Source organism: Microtus oregoni, unplaced genomic scaffold, assembly GCF_018167655.1.
Source record: "Microtus oregoni isolate MIOR12 unplaced genomic scaffold, Mior012 000037F_ref0000500, whole genome shotgun sequence".
Classification (NCBI taxonomy): domain Eukaryota; kingdom Metazoa; phylum Chordata; class Mammalia; order Rodentia; family Cricetidae; genus Microtus; species Microtus oregoni.
Window position 1 is genome coordinate 14,623,483 of NW_024543096.1, and position 19,971 is coordinate 14,643,453.

At 44.8% G+C, this 19,971-nt stretch overlaps 1 protein-coding gene across 3 annotated transcripts in view; it reads right to left on the reverse strand.

The window, feature by feature from the left end:
• Nucleotides 1-18,231, reverse strand: part of Wdsub1 (WD repeat, sterile alpha motif and U-box domain containing 1) — a 35,698-nt gene extending 17,467 nt beyond the window's left edge. For 2 of the 3 annotated variants that reach the window (XM_041631551.1, XM_041631549.1), the window contains exons 1-6: nucleotides 18,056-18,231; nucleotides 12,772-13,190; nucleotides 11,668-11,852; nucleotides 10,856-10,948; nucleotides 7,264-7,357; nucleotides 258-291 (exon numbers count right to left, since the gene is read on the reverse strand). In XM_041631551.1, coding sequence (XP_041487485.1) covers nucleotides 258-291; nucleotides 7,264-7,357; nucleotides 10,856-10,948; nucleotides 11,668-11,852; nucleotides 12,772-13,169 — 804 coding nt within the window. In that variant the 5' untranslated portion in view covers nucleotides 13,170-13,190; nucleotides 18,056-18,231. The remainder of the gene's footprint in view (nucleotides 1-257; nucleotides 292-7,263; nucleotides 7,358-10,855; nucleotides 10,949-11,667; nucleotides 11,853-12,771; nucleotides 13,191-18,055) is intronic. The other variant, XM_041631550.1, reaches the window with a different exon arrangement.
• Between the last annotated feature and the right edge of the window lie 1,740 nt (nucleotides 18,232-19,971).

Sequence of the window (19,971 nt, forward strand, 5' to 3'; positions counted from 1 at the left end):
TTCTTGGGCACAATAAATAGATATATTAAAAATAAACATATTTTAGCTGGGTGGTGGTACACACCTTTAATCTCAGCACTCAGGAGGCAGAAGCAGGTGGATATCCATGAGTTTGAAGCCAGCCTGGTCTGCACTGGGGGCGGGGAGGAGACAAAACAACAACAAAAATGTATTTTTATATAACTAAATTGGAGGTTCAATTAAACTATGTAAATAAGCAATTTACATAGTTCACACACAAGATCTGATATACTTACAATATCATATATGATGACAGACTTATCCACTGACCTTAAAAAAAAAGCAAACAATAGGTGAAAAGTTCTCTAACAAGCAAAGTATACTCTTCTGGAAAGGCTAGGAGACTGACAGGTGAGCTGGAGTGGAGTGGACATCTGGGCGGGCTCTTCTTGTAGGAAAAAGAGTCGTAATACAGAGAGAGCTAGGACACTGTAGCAAAGCACATGGCTTACACAATAGGTTAAAACATGCTTGTTTCTGATTTTCCACACTTGGAAATCTTCCTGCCAGCATGATACACACTGCGAGGTCAGCAAGACCCGTGCTAACACTGTCTATGTAACACTACTATCTGTGTTCATCATCATGAGAATGTACTGGGCTATAGTCAAAGGAGTCCCTTGTTCAGTAGGCAACCCAATACTAGCCTCAGAATCTCTGTCATAGAGTCAAAATAAGAATTATGCATATGCTAGACATAATATATAAGTGCTCTCATTTAGTCATGAATTCTGTAAATTACTAAAATTCTCATGGAAAATTCCATTTCTTTTAACATCCTGGAAAAAGAAGACTAAGAAGTGACATTAGCAACATGGTGGGTGGAACTTCCCAGTTCCGTAGCATATCAGTGTGGACAACAACTATCCAAGAAGAAACAAGAGCAACACAGGGGCTTAGAACTCACGATGCCCTGTTCAGCAGCATGGATGAACATCAGTACTACATTAAACCTTAAAGATGTCATGAAAGACGTGAAAAATTCATCAGTTGAAATACATACACATGCATGCACACATGCATGTAAACACACACATGTCCATTTAAGCTTCTGTGGGAAGGACAGCTAGTACCATCTCCTTCTGATGAGAGCCCATTCATCTTAAGTTTATATTGAAAACAATCCTCCCACCTGGTTGTCATGATACTATGTCTCAAATAGATACATTCTTTAAATGTCAGGCTGACAACAATAAATTCCAGTCTTAGAAACCACCATCAGACACAATGTCAAGTGCGAAGCAGAATCAGTGACTTGTTTGAGCACTGGATTGGGACAACTGTCAAGAAGGTGTAATGAGAATAAAGGGAGGACAGGAACTGGGTTTTGGAAAATGCAGTCTTAAGTCGCCTTCTGCTAGTCATTATAGAGTAAGAGGGACTGGCTGATTCATTTGAGAGCCTGGCATCTATATACAAAATAAAAGGTGCCGGGCGGTGGTGGCGCACGCCTTTAATCCCAGCACTCGGGAGGCAGAGGTGGGCGGATCTCTGTGAGTTCGAGACCAGCCTGGTCTACAAGAGCTAGTTCCAGGACAGGCTCCAAAACCACAGAGAAACCCTGTCTCGAAAAACCAAAAAAAAATAAAAAAATAAAAAAATAAAAGGCAAACCAGTGCCTTGGTAGGGAGAAAAGGAGCACTGCTTTTCCTTTAATTTCTTAAAATGTATTTTATTATTTGTGTGTATTTGTTTGTATATAAGTGAACAGGTGCCTATGGAGACAAGGAGAAGCAGTGAGACCTCCTGGGGCTACAATTAAGGTTGGGAGCCTCCTGACATGGTGCAGGATGGAACTCAGGTCCTCTGGAAGATGGGCAGGATCTCTTCACTGCTAAGCCCCACATGCTCTTCTTCCTAAAGATGCCAGGCCTCCGGTACTGTACTGCAGTGTGGTGGAACAGACTAACATGTTACGTTCTAACCTAGAGGAAATTTCTAGGAAATAAGGTTTCTGACTTTATATCCCCATCGGCATCTCCAATTCTACTGTTTTCCCCATGTCACCCCTACCTCTGCGTACGTCTTCCGACCTCGGGTCTCACTTGTTTCTGTCATTTTCCTTTCAAGTCACTGACGTCTGTATACTTCAGCTTGTGTTGCTCACTGTCTGCCTGTCTCGAGTGTGCAGTCGTCTCACGGTGACGGAGGACATGTGAAATCTCCCTCTCATATCAGCCCACTGGTTCATTCTTGCCCCACCCCCAGCAGCCTGCTTTAAGAACTAAATGCTTATATTTCACCAGGTTATAACTTCAACTCACTCACTTGCCTCTCTATCCAAATGAACTAAAAATATCCAGAAAACAGTCGAATGTTACCTATAGCAACAACACCTAAAACATTCAAAGTTCTAACCTTATACTAATACGCCAGCCACCTAATAGTGACAAGACAAAGGCTGACAGGAAACTAGAATTCTGGGAAAGGGACTGAAAGCAACACACAGCACTTCCCTCACGATTTGGAAGGAGGGGGGCTACCAGGACCCCAGTGTTATTAGATAATCACCAGGAACTCAACTACGAGAGTTGCAACTTGGAATCGCCCGTGTCCTGTTCTTCTGCAAGACAGCCTAAGCTGGGCGGTGGTGGCGCACGCCTTTAATCCCAGCACTTGGGAGGCAGAGGCAGGCGGATCTCTGTGAGACCAGCCTGGTCTACAAGAGCTAGTTCCAGGACAGGCTCCAAAACCACAGAGAAACCCTGTCTCGAAAAAAAAAAAAAAAAAAAAAAAAAAAAAAAAGACAGCTTGACATACTTGTTCAATTTTCAACTCTGTCCATTAGCCTATTCCTAGACAAGAGAAGAAAACTCAGTTCTAAGCTCTCCTGGGTCAAAAGAGAATTTGCTTTGTTTGTTTTTTTGAGCAAGTCTTAGTCTATGATCCCAGGCTGGTTTTGAACTCACAATCCTCCTATTACAGCTTTCTCAGGGATAGAATTACATCACGGTCCCACGGCACCCAGCTTTATTATTTTGATGATGAGCAATATTCACCTTTTGATAGGAACAAGACACACCTAAATAGTGGCAAACACGACGATTTAGCTGACTGCTGGGCAAGAACTGCAAGATCTGGGGAAAAGAATCAGCAGATGTGGGCCAGATGTTTTCAGCAGCGGTTAGAAGCACAAGTATCTTGGCTTTAGTCTCAGTGATGAGCTTTGTATGTGTGGTAGAGATGTTTCGGACGACATATGATGACAGAGCTAGGAACATAGATAAACAGCTCCATGGTGGAGAATGTGTTTAGTATGTGTGAGCCCTAAGTTCAGTTCCCAGCATCGCAAAAAAAAAAAAAAAAAAAAATCCAGCGGTGGTATGTGTCATATATTAAAATTGTATCAAAAAGGAGAAGATCTGGTCACAGTGGCAAAAGCAAACTAGAGAAAGAGCGTTAATCTTTTTTATACATTACAAACTTTCCAGAGGACTTTTACCTACAGAATCACTATGTGTGGAATCTATTCTTACAACATATGGTACTGCTTCCATTCCACTGGAATGTTGTTTCTCTAATACACTGTCTGTAGCCCGATCTGTGCCTTTTTGCTGCTTACAACACAAGCAAATATTCTTATTTATTTGGAAATACACACATAAACACATAAACATACACAGTATATTTTCAAAAGGGTATTTTTACTGCTGAAAGCTTTCGGCTATTATATTTCTTTAGTTCATAAACTCCTGAGCCTGAAATGTATCATTCTTATGTCATTAGCGTGGACTGACCTCAGCCCCATCCTGTGTGCTGGCAAGAGAGCCAACCTGCCACTTCAGCAATGCCCATGACCTCCCTAGGTCCGCAGAGGCTGAAGACTCTAGCATAACCTGAGCTCCCTCAAAATCAGAACTTATTATTCTTTATTGTGTTCATCTTATTTCAGAAGGATCTCCTACTCTACACTAGGTGGGCCTTAAACTACAGGCAATCCTCCTGCTGCTGTCTCTCAAGTGCTGGGTCTGTAGGTGTGAATGATGATGCCCAGCTAAGGCCGCTGCTGTCTTCCTTGGTTTCCCCGCAGGAGCCATGCTGAGAGGGACGGCGCTTGGGCTCCTGCTTCCTACTCCTGGAAGGTGTATCAAGAACCCAGCTTTTAAAACCTCTCTGCCAGCTTAAGGCACTTAGGCCCCAGCTAATTATCTGTGTGTTTCCTATCCTTCGTCCCATCTTTTCCGTAACCCGTCACACTGCTGCGGGGGAGGCAGAGACAGAGAACTCTCCCCAGCTTTTGGCCCACACTGTAAATACATCCATTTTTCCACTTAATGTATTTCAACTTGGAGGAAGAAGGGTTTACTGGTTTAAGCTGCTGTTGCCTGCACAACACAATGTGGCAGGAGATGGAGGCTGCTCTTCATTCCTCAGTGGACAGAGCTGAGAGAATGGACTATAGGAAGAGGCCGGGGCGAGGTATGACCCCAGGGAGAGCATGACCCCCAAGAACTTGCCCCCTGTGACTTGACTTATTCTAACTAGGCCCCACCGCTCCCTTTTACCACTTCCCAGAAATACTGTCATAGTATAAATCCACCACATATAAAACCACCACTGTTAGGTCAGAGCCCTGTGTCTGCCTCTGAAGACTAGGCACCATCCCCACACACTTGGAGGTATGGGTTACTAACCCTGTGAGGGCTTGGCTTTGCTTTCCTGCCTACTACTGCTCTAGGTTGTTTGTTCTTTTCATTTAGAGACACCCAATTCCTTATATGTACATGTCCATGTCCGTGTGTGCACCACATGTGTGCACCCAAATATCTGGATCAGCCACACACTCTTGGGACAGGAAAGAAAGCAATGAAGGCAATAACCGGGTTTCACAATTATGGGAACTGACTCCTGTAAAGTCATGGTATGGGCAATATCAAGCATAGAGCATAGAGAATCATATGCCATTTCATTTCAAGACAAATATTATAATCAAAGGCAAATGGATGAATAGAAAATTCTGAGAAACGGAAGACTTTTCTGGCAGTCGTGCATACTTAAGTTCAGGAATGGTTAGGCAAAAAAGCAAGGCTTCTCCCACTCCAAAACAACAATGTAAGTAATGGTGTATATATAGCTCAGTGGTAGAGACTTGTCAAGCATGGACAGAGTTCTGAAGTTTGATCACTAGCATTGCCGAGAAACCGCGCATGCGCAGACCCTCATACAGCCGCTCGCGCGGACCCTCATACAGCCACGCTCATACATAGAAACAAAAATAATAACTTGTAGTTAATGTCAAAGGAGTATGGAACTGGTCTTACTGAAGTATCAGAAACTTTTAAAAATCTAAACAACAAAGAAATCATATCTCTTTTTTTGTTTGAAAAGAGGCTAGGTTGTCAAACTGTAATATAAATTTTATGAAAAATATTATAAAGTAATTGAATCAATCATGTGTGTTCAAATCAAGCTTCATGAGGTAAAGTTTTGAAAATAAATGTTCCAAATGAGAACAAGAAATCACATAATTTGTCAAAGGGTCTTAAAAAATAGCCAACTAAAAACTACAGAACCACAGATTAAGTAAGATTAAAAGTCAGAAGACTAAATGTAGCACAGTAGTGGCTGCAGAAACGGCTCAGCAGTTAAGAACATTGGCTGTTCTTGCAGAGGACCTGGATTGGATTCCCAGCTCCTACAGGGTGACTCCCAACCAGTTGTACCTCCAGTCCCAGGGGATCTGAAGCCCCTTCTAGCTTCCTTGGGCACTAGGCACACCTAATGCATAGACACTCATACACATAAAATATACAAAAAAAATTTAGAAGACAGAAGAAACAATAAAAACATAAGAGGCTGAAAGATCTAATGTTTACAGTCAGAAGATACAACTCACACTTGACTGGCACCGTGCAGGGAGTCAGAAAGGAACAAGGGCAAGAGAAGAGATAAGAATTTTCAAAAATTGACGGAACATTTTTCCACAGATTAAATCTGTGGAACTAAAAGGAGTCAGGTGGTAGTGGTGCATGCCTTTAATCCCAGTACTCAGGAGACAGAGGCAGGCGGATCTCTGTAAGTTCAAAGCCAGCCTGGTCTAAAAAGTAAGTTCCAGGATAGCCAGGACTGTTACACAGAGAAACTCTTGTCTTTAAAACACCGCCGCCCACCAAAAAAAAGGGGAGGAGAAGGAGGGGGAGAGGGAGGGAGAGGAAGAAGAGGAGGGGGGAGAAAAAGAGGAGGAGGAGGAAGAAGGAAGTTGCCAAGCCTGAGGATACAGTGGGATATTTGAGCACACTGTGTGAAAGACACCTTCTGATTGGTTTAGTAAAGAGCTGAGTAGCAAATTGCTAGGCAGGAGAGAATAGGCAGGACTTCTAGGCAGAGACAGGAATTCCAGGGAGAAAAGAGGCAGATTTCGTCAGCGAGTTGCAGAAGGAGTCAGATATCCAGTATGGAAGAAAGGTAATGAGCCACGTGGAAGAACGCAGATTAATGTAAACAGATTAACTACTGAGAGCTAGTTGGGAATGAGCTAAGGCTAAGCTTTCATACTTGGTAAGTCTCCATGTCATCATTTGGGAGCTGGTGATTCAAAGACAGTCTGACAGCATGAGCAGCTAAATCCCTGGTACCCCTGTCGTAAAAGGAGAGAAGCCACCTCTGGTTCTCACACAGAGCGCATGCCTCCCGGCCCTCCCCCTAATTTGTTTTCTAAAACTTCCTAGCAGCCTAAATTGAGCCCCTGTGTAGATATACTTAAGTGAATGTACAGGAAGCTACACATTAAAAGTTTTATGAACATCTAGAAGGAAAAACAATATGAAATTACATCCAAAATGGTGAGATTGAAAAGTAACTTTCTCTACAGCAATATACCATATAAAGCAAAGTCTCCTGCAACATAGCAAAGTTTAAGTTAGAAATGAGTGGAATTCACCTGAGATCATCCTGAGATGCAGGGGAAATATATCTGATGCTAAAATAGATCTCAATGAAGTTCTGACCTCACTGGTTAAAACTTAGAAGATAGGAAAGGAGAGAAAAACCACTGGGCTGGCAGAATGACTCAGCAGGTAACGATGACTGGCACCAAGCCTGCTGACCTGAGTTCAAGCCCTGGAACCCACACTGTGGAAGGGGAGAACCAGCTCCTGCAACTTGTGCTTCGGACCTCCGCACACATACCGGGCATACATGTGGCGCACGCATGCCCACAGGATAAACAGCTGAATGTCACCCAGGCAACAACGACGAGGGGCTGCCTCAGGAGCATCGGCGGTTTAGTCAGAGATCACTTACCCTGACACAAGCATCTGTCCATCGTGGGAGAAAGCACAAGCCAGAATAGGGGCACAGTGCCCACGTAGCGTACTTTTATATTTTAATTCAAAGCCTGTAAATTAACAAGGAGAGAAAATTAGTAAGTTGATAATGCTTACCATTTATTTTAAGTCAAAGCTTTTTATTCCTATTCTTTAAGAATGTGGGTAACAAAAAGACTAAGTCATTAAAATCTTCATGCAGCTTGGGTATCCATACAGATATCAGGTAATTGTAATGAAGGTTTGAGATGGTTTCAAACTCAGTAATAATTGGGGATGTAGCCCTGAGTCTACTCTCTAGTACACACACACACACACACACACACACACACATTCAACAGTAGATTTTTTTCATATAATCCATTAAATCCAATTAGTGCTGCCAATGACAGACTTTTTAAAAACAATGTGCTCTGCAAAGACTAGCTAGAGCAATTTTATAATCACTAAAAATTTTAAAGATGTGAAGTATGCATAATTTTAGCACCTGGGAAGATCAAAACAAGTGCTTGCACTTTGTAAAATCTGACATTACCAACACATTTTGTCTTTCTGTACATAAATTAATGGTATTTATACATTCTACAACTCTACAGTATCTACAGCTCTCTTAGAAAGTCCAACCGTAGCCAGATATGGTGGCGCACACCTTTAATCCCAGCACTCAGGAGGCAGAGGCAGGTGGATCTCTGTGAGTTTGAAGTCAGCCTGGTCTACAGAGTGGGTTCCAGGACAGCCAGGCAGGGCTGTCACACAGAGAAACCCTGTCTCAAAAGCAAAGGGGAAAAAAGTACAACCATAAAATCTTTAGAATTACTAAAAATAAACACAACTCTCTTAAAAGTAAACAGAATTCAGGGTGTTCTGATGTCAACTTGTAAAAGTAAGCACAAGAAGTTATGGAGTGGTGAGATCGTAAGATCTCTGCTGAAGTGTCAGACATCAGACATTTAACCAGCCACGGGTTCTACAGAAGAGCTGCAAAGGCTTCACACTCAAAGCGGGACAGACACACACGTTTTCCTGGGAGAGCAGAGAGCATCCAGACAGCGACAAATCCCAGAACACAAGGTGAACTTTTCAAGCTTTCATCCCCACAGTCAAACAGAGCGGAAGTCAGCTACTCAGGGCAGGTGACTGCAGAACCCACGCATGAGTGTGGTTCCTCAGGGAGCCCAGGCCCCAGCCTGCCTGGGCCCCACAATAGTATCAAGCCGAGGAAAGTGCCGACGGTGACAGCGACAGATGCTGTCTAAAGAGGCTTTCCCCACACACAAGAGGTCATCCATGTTTCTCAGAGCCGTGTGAAGATAGTTTACGGGGTACTACTGCAGGTTTCCCTTTTGAACGATTTCAAGCTAACTGTATTGAGGATGCCCACACACGTGACTGTATTTGTATTTCTTACTAGGACAGACTTGAGAAGGCAGAAGTCCGGCCTCCCCACCGTGTTATAAATGAAAAGGTTTTACAGGGAAACTGACAAGAGCAGAGTCTCGTTTCCTCGCAACCTCTCCCCTACATTCTAGTACAATTCATGACAAAATTGTGGTGTTCTAGCTGATGCTTATTAGGTAACAAGTGACACCCCATTTTGAGGCATGCGGATCAAAAAATTATAAGACCACAAAGCTTCAGAATCCTTAAATGACAATGCATGATTCATCAAGATATGAATGCATTCACAAGTGCCTGAGGAGGAGGCATCCGCAGGACACTGAACCCAATTGTGGAAGGTCAGAAAACAGGTCAACGGACAAGCAGCTCAGAGATGACAGCCCAGAGTTCAGTGCAGGAGGCTAAAGGTGAAGAGGAAATATTCAGTCCCAGGAAAAGCTTTCAGATAGGACCATCGACAGCCAGGGAACAAGGTCAGAAACAATTACCTCAGAGTCTAAACAGGAAACACTCGCTGTCCATCTCAATCCCTCCCAGCCCCGCCCAACAGTATGCTGCACAGGCAGGCGACGGCCCCAGGAGAAACCTATCTAAGGAAAATGGTGGTCGAAGACAAGCTCCACCTGCCCTCCACTCCCTCCCCCAAAGGCAAACACACCCCTTCATCCTACAGACTTGTGGGCTGGGAGTTCCCGACAGAGCTCAGATCTCAGATAGTGTCACTGGACGTCTGGAGAAGGGAACGGTGCGGATGAGAAAGATCCAGGCAAGCAAAGGCAAATCCCAGAGGTTATGAGAACACAAGGGCATTCGGGAAATTCTTCCTTCTCTCGTTCATTAAAGCAAGAGCAGCAAACCAGCTATAACAGGGAAGGAAACAGAAGGCCAATGAGATGGCTCGGGGTAGAGGTGCTTGCCACAGAAGCCGGATGAGTGGAGTTCGGTGTCTAGACCCATGTGGAGGCGGCAGAAAACCAACTTCAAACCACAGTGGTGTCCACACACACACCATGTATGCCCCACCCTCATACACACACACACACACACACACACACACACACATATTGGTTTTAGTGACAGGGTTTCTCTGTAGCTTTGGAGCCTGTTTTGGAACTCGGCTGGCCTCAAACTCACAGAGATCCGCCTCTACCCCTCCCCCCCCCCCCCCCCCCCCGTGCTGGGATTAAAGACAGTGCCGCCACCATCACCCAGCCATATTTAATTATTATACATACATGAACATCTGTGAGCACAGGTGCCCACAGGAGAACCTGTCAGCATCCTACACAGGTGTTAGAAATTGAACTCAGGCTCTCTTCAAGAACAGTAAGCACACCTGACCACTGGGCAATCTCTCCAGCCCCAATACATAACCTTTGAAAAAAAAATGAAATGACATAAAGATGAACTTTTAGAAACTGACGAGATCGATTCAAAAGATTAAAAGTAAAGGATTTCCTCAAAGAGTGAAAAAAAAAATAAGATACAGACTCAACAGCGGGAAAGGTGAATGTGTGTGTGGCTGGGAGGGGAGAATCAACTCAAGGGGTCCCACATTCAACTGATCGAGGTTCAGAGAGAGCACAGGAGAGGAAGAATCATATATACACACTATAAAGGAACACCGGGGCCAAGTGGACCACCACGTATGTCCTGAATGAAAGGCCACCCAGGACAATGAGACCGAGCAGGAGGAAGAGTCCCACATCAACAAACAGCAGCCACAATAAATAAACGTAAAGGTCATATGGATAGCATTTCCCAAGAGTAGGGAAAACCCTGAAAGAGTCAACGCGAAGTCAAGTGCAGGATGGATTCTAAGGTGTGCAGGGAAGGAGGGGAAAGAAGCAAGGTGTGGTCAGAGACAGCCGTGGACGGCAGGTGTTTACGTCCAGTCAAAGTTGCTCTTTGCTTTTGAGGCTGGGTCTGGGACAGCTCGGGCTGGCCTTGTCCATGTTACATAGCTGAGCCTGCTACCAAAGTACTTACCTTCCTGCCTCCGTCTTCTAAACACTCAGATTTAAAGTGTGTGCCACAACAGCCTACTCAGTAAGTTTCTTAGAGCAAAATTTTACCATCATTTAAAATATCCAGAGTATCTTAAGTTTAAAAAAAAAAAAAGATGAAAGTCTTCCTTAGGTCACAAACAGTTTTAGACAGTGGAACCATACCTAAGGCACGGGTAAAGGAGACAAGCCAGAGTTTGATTTCACAGTCCTGACCACATGATGCCAATCGGTAAAACTGAAAGCCTTGTTCTCCACCTAAAAACGGCAAGGTAGAGAAACAAACACAAAGAATTGGTAAAACATTTAAGCCAGAAAGTTCTGATTCTGCTGAAATCTGCTAATGGGACTCATCTACGCCAGGCAAACAATGACCATTGAGACAATGAAACTACTACTAAAATGGCTACAGAATTTCTTCTAAATAGGTATTGCTTAGTATTTGCTGTTTAAAAAAAAAAAAGTCCTTTTAGCCAGGCATGGTGGTGCACACCTTTAATCCCAGCACTCAGGAGGCAGAGGCCAAAGCAGGCGGATCTCAGGCAGATCTCTGTGAGTTCCAGGACAGCCTGGTCTACAGAGCTAGTTCCAGTACAGCCAAAGATACACAGGGAAACCTTGTCTCAAAAACCAAAAAAAAATAAAAGAAAAAGAAAAATTTCCAACTTTTATCCCAATTCAATTTTTTTAAAAAAAGACATTAAAGGCAACAGTTAAGTCTGTGAAAAAAAAATCCATATTCAAAGAATTTGTAACAAACAGAATTGTCTTATACAGACAAAAAAAAAAAAGACTCCCCCCCTCCCCCCCGTATAATAGCTCTTCACGGTTCATATTCTGATTTAAAGAGAGAAAAAGGATGATCCTGTAATAGAATGGGCAGACTCTTCATCCTAACGACAGAATGAAGCCTCAAAGGACCAAGTCAGAGGAGTTACACACAGGGATCTAGTGCTGACGAGGGTGGGCTAACCAACCAGAAAGGGGCTGTGGGGCGAAGTCACAGCAGGTAATTCCGAGGTCATGAGCTTTCTCGCTGTGCAGACACCTCATGCGGTCATCCCACACTGTTAAGTCTCCACCTGAGGAGCCCGTGACAAGGAGGCTTCCGTCAGGAGAGAACGCGCAGGCCACCAGGGAGCCATCCTTGACACTACCACACCTGAAAGCCAAGCAGGAGAAGGTGAGGTCCTTTATGGTACAGTCCCGTTTGAAAGGAGCCAGACGGGGCGACTGTCTACAAAATAAAGCATCAATGCTGTACCCCGACATTCTCGATGGAGTCCCGGGGGCACCGAAACATCAGCTGAAACCACCTCACGAGGATCTGAGTTGCTACAATCCTCATGTCTCTAGCCGGTCAACAGGAGCACGTTAAGACCCCAAAACGTAAAAAAGCAAAAAAACAACCAAGAGTAAAAATGGCCATATTTAAAACAGACAGGATGCTTTTTGCTAGAAAGACAAGCTATTATAATAAAAAGTTCAACTTCTCTCTGTATTAAAATCTTTCAGATAATAAGGCCCTGTGCCTCATCTTCAAACCAACTCATGGAAAAAAAAAAAAAAACACAACAAAACAAATGTGGTGAACAGGAATTCTCCTGGGAAGAGAGGGCAAAGGCGCTGTCCTGGCAACACGGTTCCTCAGGTAGGAAAACAAGACAGCAAGGACTGCAATTAGTGCAGAAGTAGTCACGTGCAGGAAGGAAGCTGCGCCACAGAGGTGGAAATCACGAACCTGGTTAGCTAACCGCAGGAACCCATTTCTAGAAATCAGAGAGCCCGCATTCATCTGAGCTGCCTGGGTTAAACCCGGGTAACCCTCCCCCACCACTTAAAAGCATCAGCTTCTTCAGCTGAGACCACAAAGGCGCCATCTTCTTTGGCCACCTGGCCCTCCTGCTCCGCAGTCACCAAGCAGGAAGAATATTAGATGTCTTTCATTGTTAACATAAAGGCCATGATTTCTAGGGCACTTAACAGTTTCAACTAACATGGTCAACTCTAAGTCCATTTTACCACAATAAAAAATAAAATTTAATTTTAACAGGGGTCAAGCGGGGTTGAAACAGTCATACCTATATAACTTGTATGACTGTGCATTCCACAAAACAACAGATCCGTCAGCGGCCCCCGATGCCAAGTATGCGGAGTCTGGGGAGAAGCAGCAAATGCGCACAGGGCTGCCACCGGGCTGCTCCATCACTGCCAGGGACTGTCCACTGTGCGCACCCCACAGCACCGTGGTACCGTCTGTGGAACATGATGCCAAAACGTGTCCCGAGGGTGAGAAACAGCAGCAGTGGACAGCGTAGGTGTGAAACTTCAGCGGGGAGTGTGGCAGCTCCGCGAAGTCACTTAGGGAGTACAGGCGGATGGTCTTGTCCAAAGAGCAGGTGGCCAAGAGGGAAGGCGAGAAGGCGCAGCAACTGACGTCATCACCGTGATCTGCCAGTGTGCGAATCAGCTTCACCATGGTCCTCACGCATCGAACAGCCTGCGTGTTTTTAAACAGGGCAAAGTTACCTGCCATCCCGGGAACTGGAAATCCAAGTCCGTGCAACCTACCCAATGAAAGCGCCTCCGTTCCCATTTCGGGGACTATAGTACCTGGGATAATTTGGAGGAGATGACGAAACAGAAAGCACAGGAGTATCTCCTCTGCCAATCACAGTCACCCCAGCCATCCCAACAGACTCACTTCACCTTCCAAGCCTAAATCCCGCCGCCTCACTTCAAACCCGTTCCTCTCACTCAAACATTTCCAGCTTGAACTCTGTCAGCTGCTCCCTCCGCAGGAGAGCCAAGGTTGTTTGCTTGCAACAGGACTTATTGACAGGGGTAAACCCCCCAAGGTCTCACTCAAAATGTGTCTGTATCGAAAGCTGTCTTGTCGCGGTTTGCGTGAAAACACAAAAGATCCGAGGCGAGGAAACCAAAATTCCAAGAAAACAGAGCTGGCCCGACCATATGCTATCCGAAAACAAAATGTAAAGACTGAAAATCTAAATACCCCTTTATAGCTCATAAAAACGTACGGTGATTCCTTTTTTTATTTCAGCAATATTTATTTACAAATCTTTGGTGTTCCTGTTGTTTATTCCAAGGTAATTTTTAGATTTGCTTATTAGAACTAGCACTCAGTCACGGCTTCATCATGGCATTTCCTTTCAGTTTGTCTAGCTGAATCTCCCCACTCTCCTCCCCGATCTCTGACCCCCTTCCCTCTGGAAATAACCCCCTTCTGCCTTCGTGTCATGTGTAATATATGTGCATCTATGTATAGTGCATATGTGTGTGTCTATAGTATATATTTGTGTGGTGTGTGTATAAATATACATGTATATATGTGTGTATGTAGTGCATATGTGTCTATAGTATATATTTGTGTGGTGTGTGTATAAATATACATGTATATATGTGTGTATGTAGTGCATATGTGTGTCTATAGTATATATTTGTGTGATTTGTGTATAAATATATATGTGTGTGTGTGCATATAGTGCCTATGTGTGGTCTATAGTATATATTTGTGTGGTGTGTGTATAAATATATATATATGTGTATATGTGTGTGTGTGTAGTATATGAATGTTTTGCCTGCATGCATATTTGTGCACTACACACACGCAGTGCCTGCAAAGACCCAAAGAGGGCCCTAGATTTGGAGTTATAGACAGGTATGAGCTGTTCTATGGGTGTCAGGAATCAAACCCAGGTCCTCTGGAAGAGCAGCCAGTGTTCTTAAGCACTGAACCATCTCTCCAGCTTCATGTCACACATATTCTATCACTTTCTTCCCTTATCTTGGTCTCCTTCCTAATCTCATGACCCCCATATCCCCACCCCCCAGCACAGATGTAAGAATTCAGATCCAGAATCCCAGTTTCAGCACCTCAGTTTTGGGCATATAACTTGGAATATCGGTGGAAGCCAGGAAGCCGGAAAGGGGACACTGGGATTAGGGAGACGTTAAGGGAGGAGAGAGTTTCATGGGCTACTCAACATATAGAAGAGACAAAGGAATACTGGGCCAGAAAGGTTTAAGCTAGGATAGTGGGGTAGATGAGGGAAGGGGAGTGTCAACCAAAGGGTGTTTCAAAGCCATATGGAAGCCCAACTGAAAAATATCAAAGTTTCAAAGGTTTGCAAGACTTGCTAATGCTGCCCTAGAGGCAATAAATTATCGAGGAAAAATCTCAGTGCCAGGTGTGGGGCACCTCCTATCTTGGTTACTTTTCCATGTTGTGAAAAAGACACCATGACTAAGAAAACTTATAATATGAAAGACTTTACTGCGGTTCTAGAGGGTAGAATCCATGACAATCAAGGTGGGGGGTATGGCAGTAAGCGAGTAGGCATAGCACTGGAACAGTAGCTGAGAGCTTATATCCGATCCACAGGCAGAAAGAGAGCTAGCTGGGAATGGCACGAGCTTTTGAAACCTCCTCAAAGCCCATCCCCAGTGACACCTCTTCTCCCACACGGCCACACTCCCTAATCCTTCCCAAGCAGTCTTATCAACTGGGGACCCAACATCCACGTATACGAACCAGTCAGGGCCATTTTCATTCAAACCACACTCCCATAGGAATTGCTGGCCAGAGAAGCCCCAGAGGCCCCCAAAGCAGCACAGGCTCTTGCCATTTCTTGGTTGCCCACCAGAATTAAATGATAAGATTCTACTGCTGAAGGTTCCATGCCTCTTGGTTCCAAGATACAAAGACATCAAGTTGGACCTGACCCAGAAACGTCCTCCCTGCTGGCTAGCTTTTAGTGCCAGATGGTGCCATGAAGGCTGCTGGAGGGAAGAGACAAGACTTACCTAAATGAAACTCCATGAACTCTAACCAAAACCTGCCAGGCAAAGGGTACCCACCAGTGTAATATTGGCACTACTGTTATAGAGATAACCAATCTCTCTGTGTTTGGATTTATGGACAGTTCCACGGAGGAAATCCATGCCCAGTACTGAAAAACCTGTCCAAAATCCATGCCTCGAGAGGTCTTTGGAGGGAAACTGTGGTATGGGACAACTGTCTGTATTCTGTCAATTATATTTTAAATAAACACTGATTGGCCAGTGGCCAGGCAGGAAATATAGGAGGGACAACCAGACAGGAAGAAAAGGCAGGTCAATGAGAATAGGAGATTTCTGGGAAGAGAATGTAGTCCTGATCCAGCCACAGAAGAAGCAAGATATGACTGCCTTGCTGAATAAGGTACCGAGCAACATGGTTAACATAGACAAGAATAATGGGCTAATATAAGTTATAAGAGTTAAAGCCGGGCGGTGGTGGCGCACGCCTTTAATCCCAGCACTCGGGAGGCAGAGGCAGGCGGATCTCTGTGAGTTCGAGACCAGCCTGGTCTACAAGAGCTAGTTCCAAAACAGGCTCCAAAACCACAGAGAAACCCTGTCTCGAAAAAGCAAAAAAAAAAAAAAAAAAAAGAGTTAATAAGAAGCCTGAGCTAGTGGGCCAATCCGTTTAACATTAATGTAGACCTCTGTGTGATTTCTTTGGGACTTAACAACTGAGGGAACCGGGCAGGACAGAAACCCCAACAACAAAACTAACCACTGTTGTTTAGCTTAACTGACAAAATGTCAAGTTGCCCTTCTAAATATCTATGTTCATAATTATAGACAAATGGTACTCTCAGACCTAGAGAATCTCTGTTTGCTGTGAGTAGTGGTGAATGTAGTCTCACAGCCACTCAAGACTGCTGAGGATAAGGAGAGCTGCGGAATCAGCCCTAAATAAGATGCTGATACCATCCCTTCTGCGGCTTAAGGAACAACTGTAGGACAGGGAACAAAGAGAATTCAAAAGGCAGCAGGCAGAGGGAGGTGTTCTGAAATTCCACCCTGGCAGCTGATGACCTGCAATGGACCTGCACAAGACGGGTCCTGTCAAACCAAGGGTCAGGGAGCAGCTCACAGCCTGGGCTCCTTACTTCTGAACTATTGGCCAATGGTAGATTCTGGGAGACGGGGGCACCACTGAGCCACTAGGCTCAAATGACTCCTTCTAAATCTATGGCAACATAGAAGTTCCTGGTAAAACTCCCAGAGGACATAAAACAAAAAGACAGGAAGGTGGGAGTTTTGCAGGGAAGAGGGGGTTGCCAGTGGGCTGGGGTGTCAAGAAAGAGTAAGGGACAAGAGCAGTCAGAATGCATTGTGTAGATGTATAAAATTGTCAAAGAACAATTTAATTAATTTAAATTTGTTAACTAATTAAATTCACATGAGAGAAACCCAGCATTTGTCTGAGTTTGGTTTATTTCACTTAGCGGGGTCATTCCTAGTTCTATCCACTTTCCTACAAATGTCATGTACTTTATGGCAAAGTACAATTCTATTGTATACATGTACCAACTTTTAAAATCCAACAGTCTGATGACAGACATCTAGGATGGCTCCATTTCTTATATAATGCAGCAGTATGCACAGATGTGCATGCGTCACTGTGGTGGGGGCTTAGACCTTTGGGTATTGAAGTTGTATAGCTAGGTAGTATGTTACGTCTTTTGAGAATCCTTCATACTCATTTCTACTGCAGCACAGCACCCATGTGCAGTCCCAGTGCCGGTGACCAAGAGTCCCTCTTACCCCACAAAGAAGTAGGCACCGCGTCCACACCGCTCTTTTCTAACCAAAGCACCCACGACAGTGCCAAGTACATAATGTGTTCAAATAAAACATCGTTTAATATTTATTTTCCAAAAACAAGAAAGTTTGCCTTTAAATATTTTATATGAGATCTAGCGTGAAATGACTTAGAAAATAAAGCTTCCCAAACAAAAATCTAGCATAGGAAAAACGGAACAATTCAAAAATAATAATAATACTAGGCCTGGTGACGCTAGCCTGTACCAACAGCAGTAGGGAGGCAGAGCGTTCAACATCACCCTAAACGAGGGGAGCCCTGCCTAACCAGTCTCAAAAAACCCAAAAACCAATAATAATAGTGGCTCTGATATTCCTAAGGGACAGATGTGGCCTCGACTTGTAAAATGCACAATCTCCTTTCTTCACCTAATGTACGGTCATCTCTACAACTAAAATCCTAAAAGTTCTCAACTTCATCTTCTTCCCAAAGTTGAACTCCCCTCCACCCCCCAGAGCCCTATATACACACGCGCGAACTTGGCAGCAGGAGCTGGGAAAACAAGCTCAGGTGGCGCTTTCTGGAGCCATTCCAAATCCCCAGAGTGCAAGTGCAGCGGGAGGCTTTCCGAACCGACCCGGGCTCTCGGCGAACCTGCGGGCCAGCAGGGTGTGCGTGGCCGCAGCCCGCCGGCGACCCGGTCCCGACCCCGCCCCGCCCCGGCCCAGCGCGCCGCTGCCCGCACTCACTTCCCTCGCACCCGGACTGAGCGTCCCGCCGCGGGGCGGCTCCTCCCCGCACGCCTCGTCACTGCGGGGGTCACGCTAGCCCGGCGTGCGCACCGGGGGCTCCGGGTCACCGAGCCTGCACCGCAGGAGCCTGGAGGCTTGGCCTCCGGACTGGGCAGCGCAGTGGGCACAGCCGGGCTCGCTGGATCACGTGTCAGTGACTTGAGGTGGGCGTGGCTTCGGCGCCAGGAGAGCCACCCAAGACCCCGCCCCAACTCGCGCATGCGCTTCCTCGCGCCCGGCCAGCCCCGTGGCTATGACTCCCTAGGGGATATAGTGCTGGGAACTTACCTGGAAGGTTTTTTTTTCTGCTTAATGGTCCACCTGGAACTATAATATAATTTCTTGAACATTTCCCTACAGCTGAATGGTACTTCAACATTTTTGATCACAGAAAAAAAAAAAGCTAGATTAAGCTTCTTCATACGTATATCTTTATCCACATTTACAAACTTCAAATATACCTAAATAGAAATGGAACTTCTGGGTATATGAGCCTAAAATTCTTCAAAAGTACATTACATGCGAAGTACCCAATGGCTCTCCAGAGAGGCATGGTTTTACTCTCGGTAGAATGGGTAGCGGTGCCTATCGCTCCACATTCTTGCCAGACTTGAGTGTTATCTTTTCATATCTCTGTAGTGAGTGAATGAAGCCTTGAGTGGATGTGTGTGTATGATATGGGCACAGCCATATTAAGGAGCCCAATACCTTAGATCCACCATGGGAGTGGGAAAACCATTCCTCGTCTCTCAAGATCCAATGACAAGGTGCAGAAAGTGTCCAGTGGAGCTGTGTCCTCCTGGATATTTACGGCCTGAAGACTGCTCCCCTATAGACTGCTCCTGCTACGATTAGCTAAGCCAGTGTCCTTGCTCAGCTGTGTACTACAAACCGTCCCTCCCCATTCAGCTGAATACAATAAACCCACTTCCCTGTTTAACTGTGTACAATAAACACGCTGAGCTTCCAGCTTCCAGAGTTCTGCAGTCTTTTCCATGAGAGAGCCCAGACCATGTGATCCCAGCTTCTGCGAACGTATCTGTCATTTCTTCATTCCTTCAAGGGTCCAGTCAGGTCAACCGCTGGAACCGTGTGCAAGGATGTAGCATATCTCCATTAATTTGATTGGCTGCAATCACCTATAAAAGAAATCTGCATGATGGTTAATCTTGTTAACACATCCAGGTCTATAATAATAACTATGGGAACAAACCCCAAGTTGTGATGCCCATGTTCCCCCACACGATGCTCTTTATCTCCTGGAACTGTGAGTCTTCCTTACGTTGCTCTTGGCATGTGTTTTATTACAGCAACAAGACAAACAGCTAATGGATGCTGCCTAGAGACACCAGATGTTTGTAGTACATTCACCCCCAAGGCCATCAGGACAAGTAGACTGGAAGAGGCAAACTAGTAGCTGGCCTCTTGACTAAAACCTTGAAATTTGGAAAATTTTCTAAAATTATCTTGCCAAATAGGAATGGCTTATAAAGAGAAAAATTATAGTTAGGTTCTCTGTACCTCCCTGTAGACTGAAGTTTCTGTCCTGCCGGGTCCTACAGTCGTTAAGTCCCAAAGAAAATCACAGTGGCTTATATTAATTATAAACTGTTTGGTCTGTTAGCTTAGGCTTATTACTAACTAGCTCTTACAACTTAAATTAATCTATAATTCTTGTCTATGTTTAGCCATGTGGCTTGGTACTTTTTCTCAGTGAGGCCATTTTTGTCTTGCTTCCTCTGCATCTGGCTGATGACTGCCTTTCCTCTTCCCAGAATTCTTAGCCTGGTTGCCCTACCTATACTTCCTGCCTGGCTACTGGCCAATAAGTGTTTTATTAAACTAATATGAGTGACAATCTTTACAGTATACAC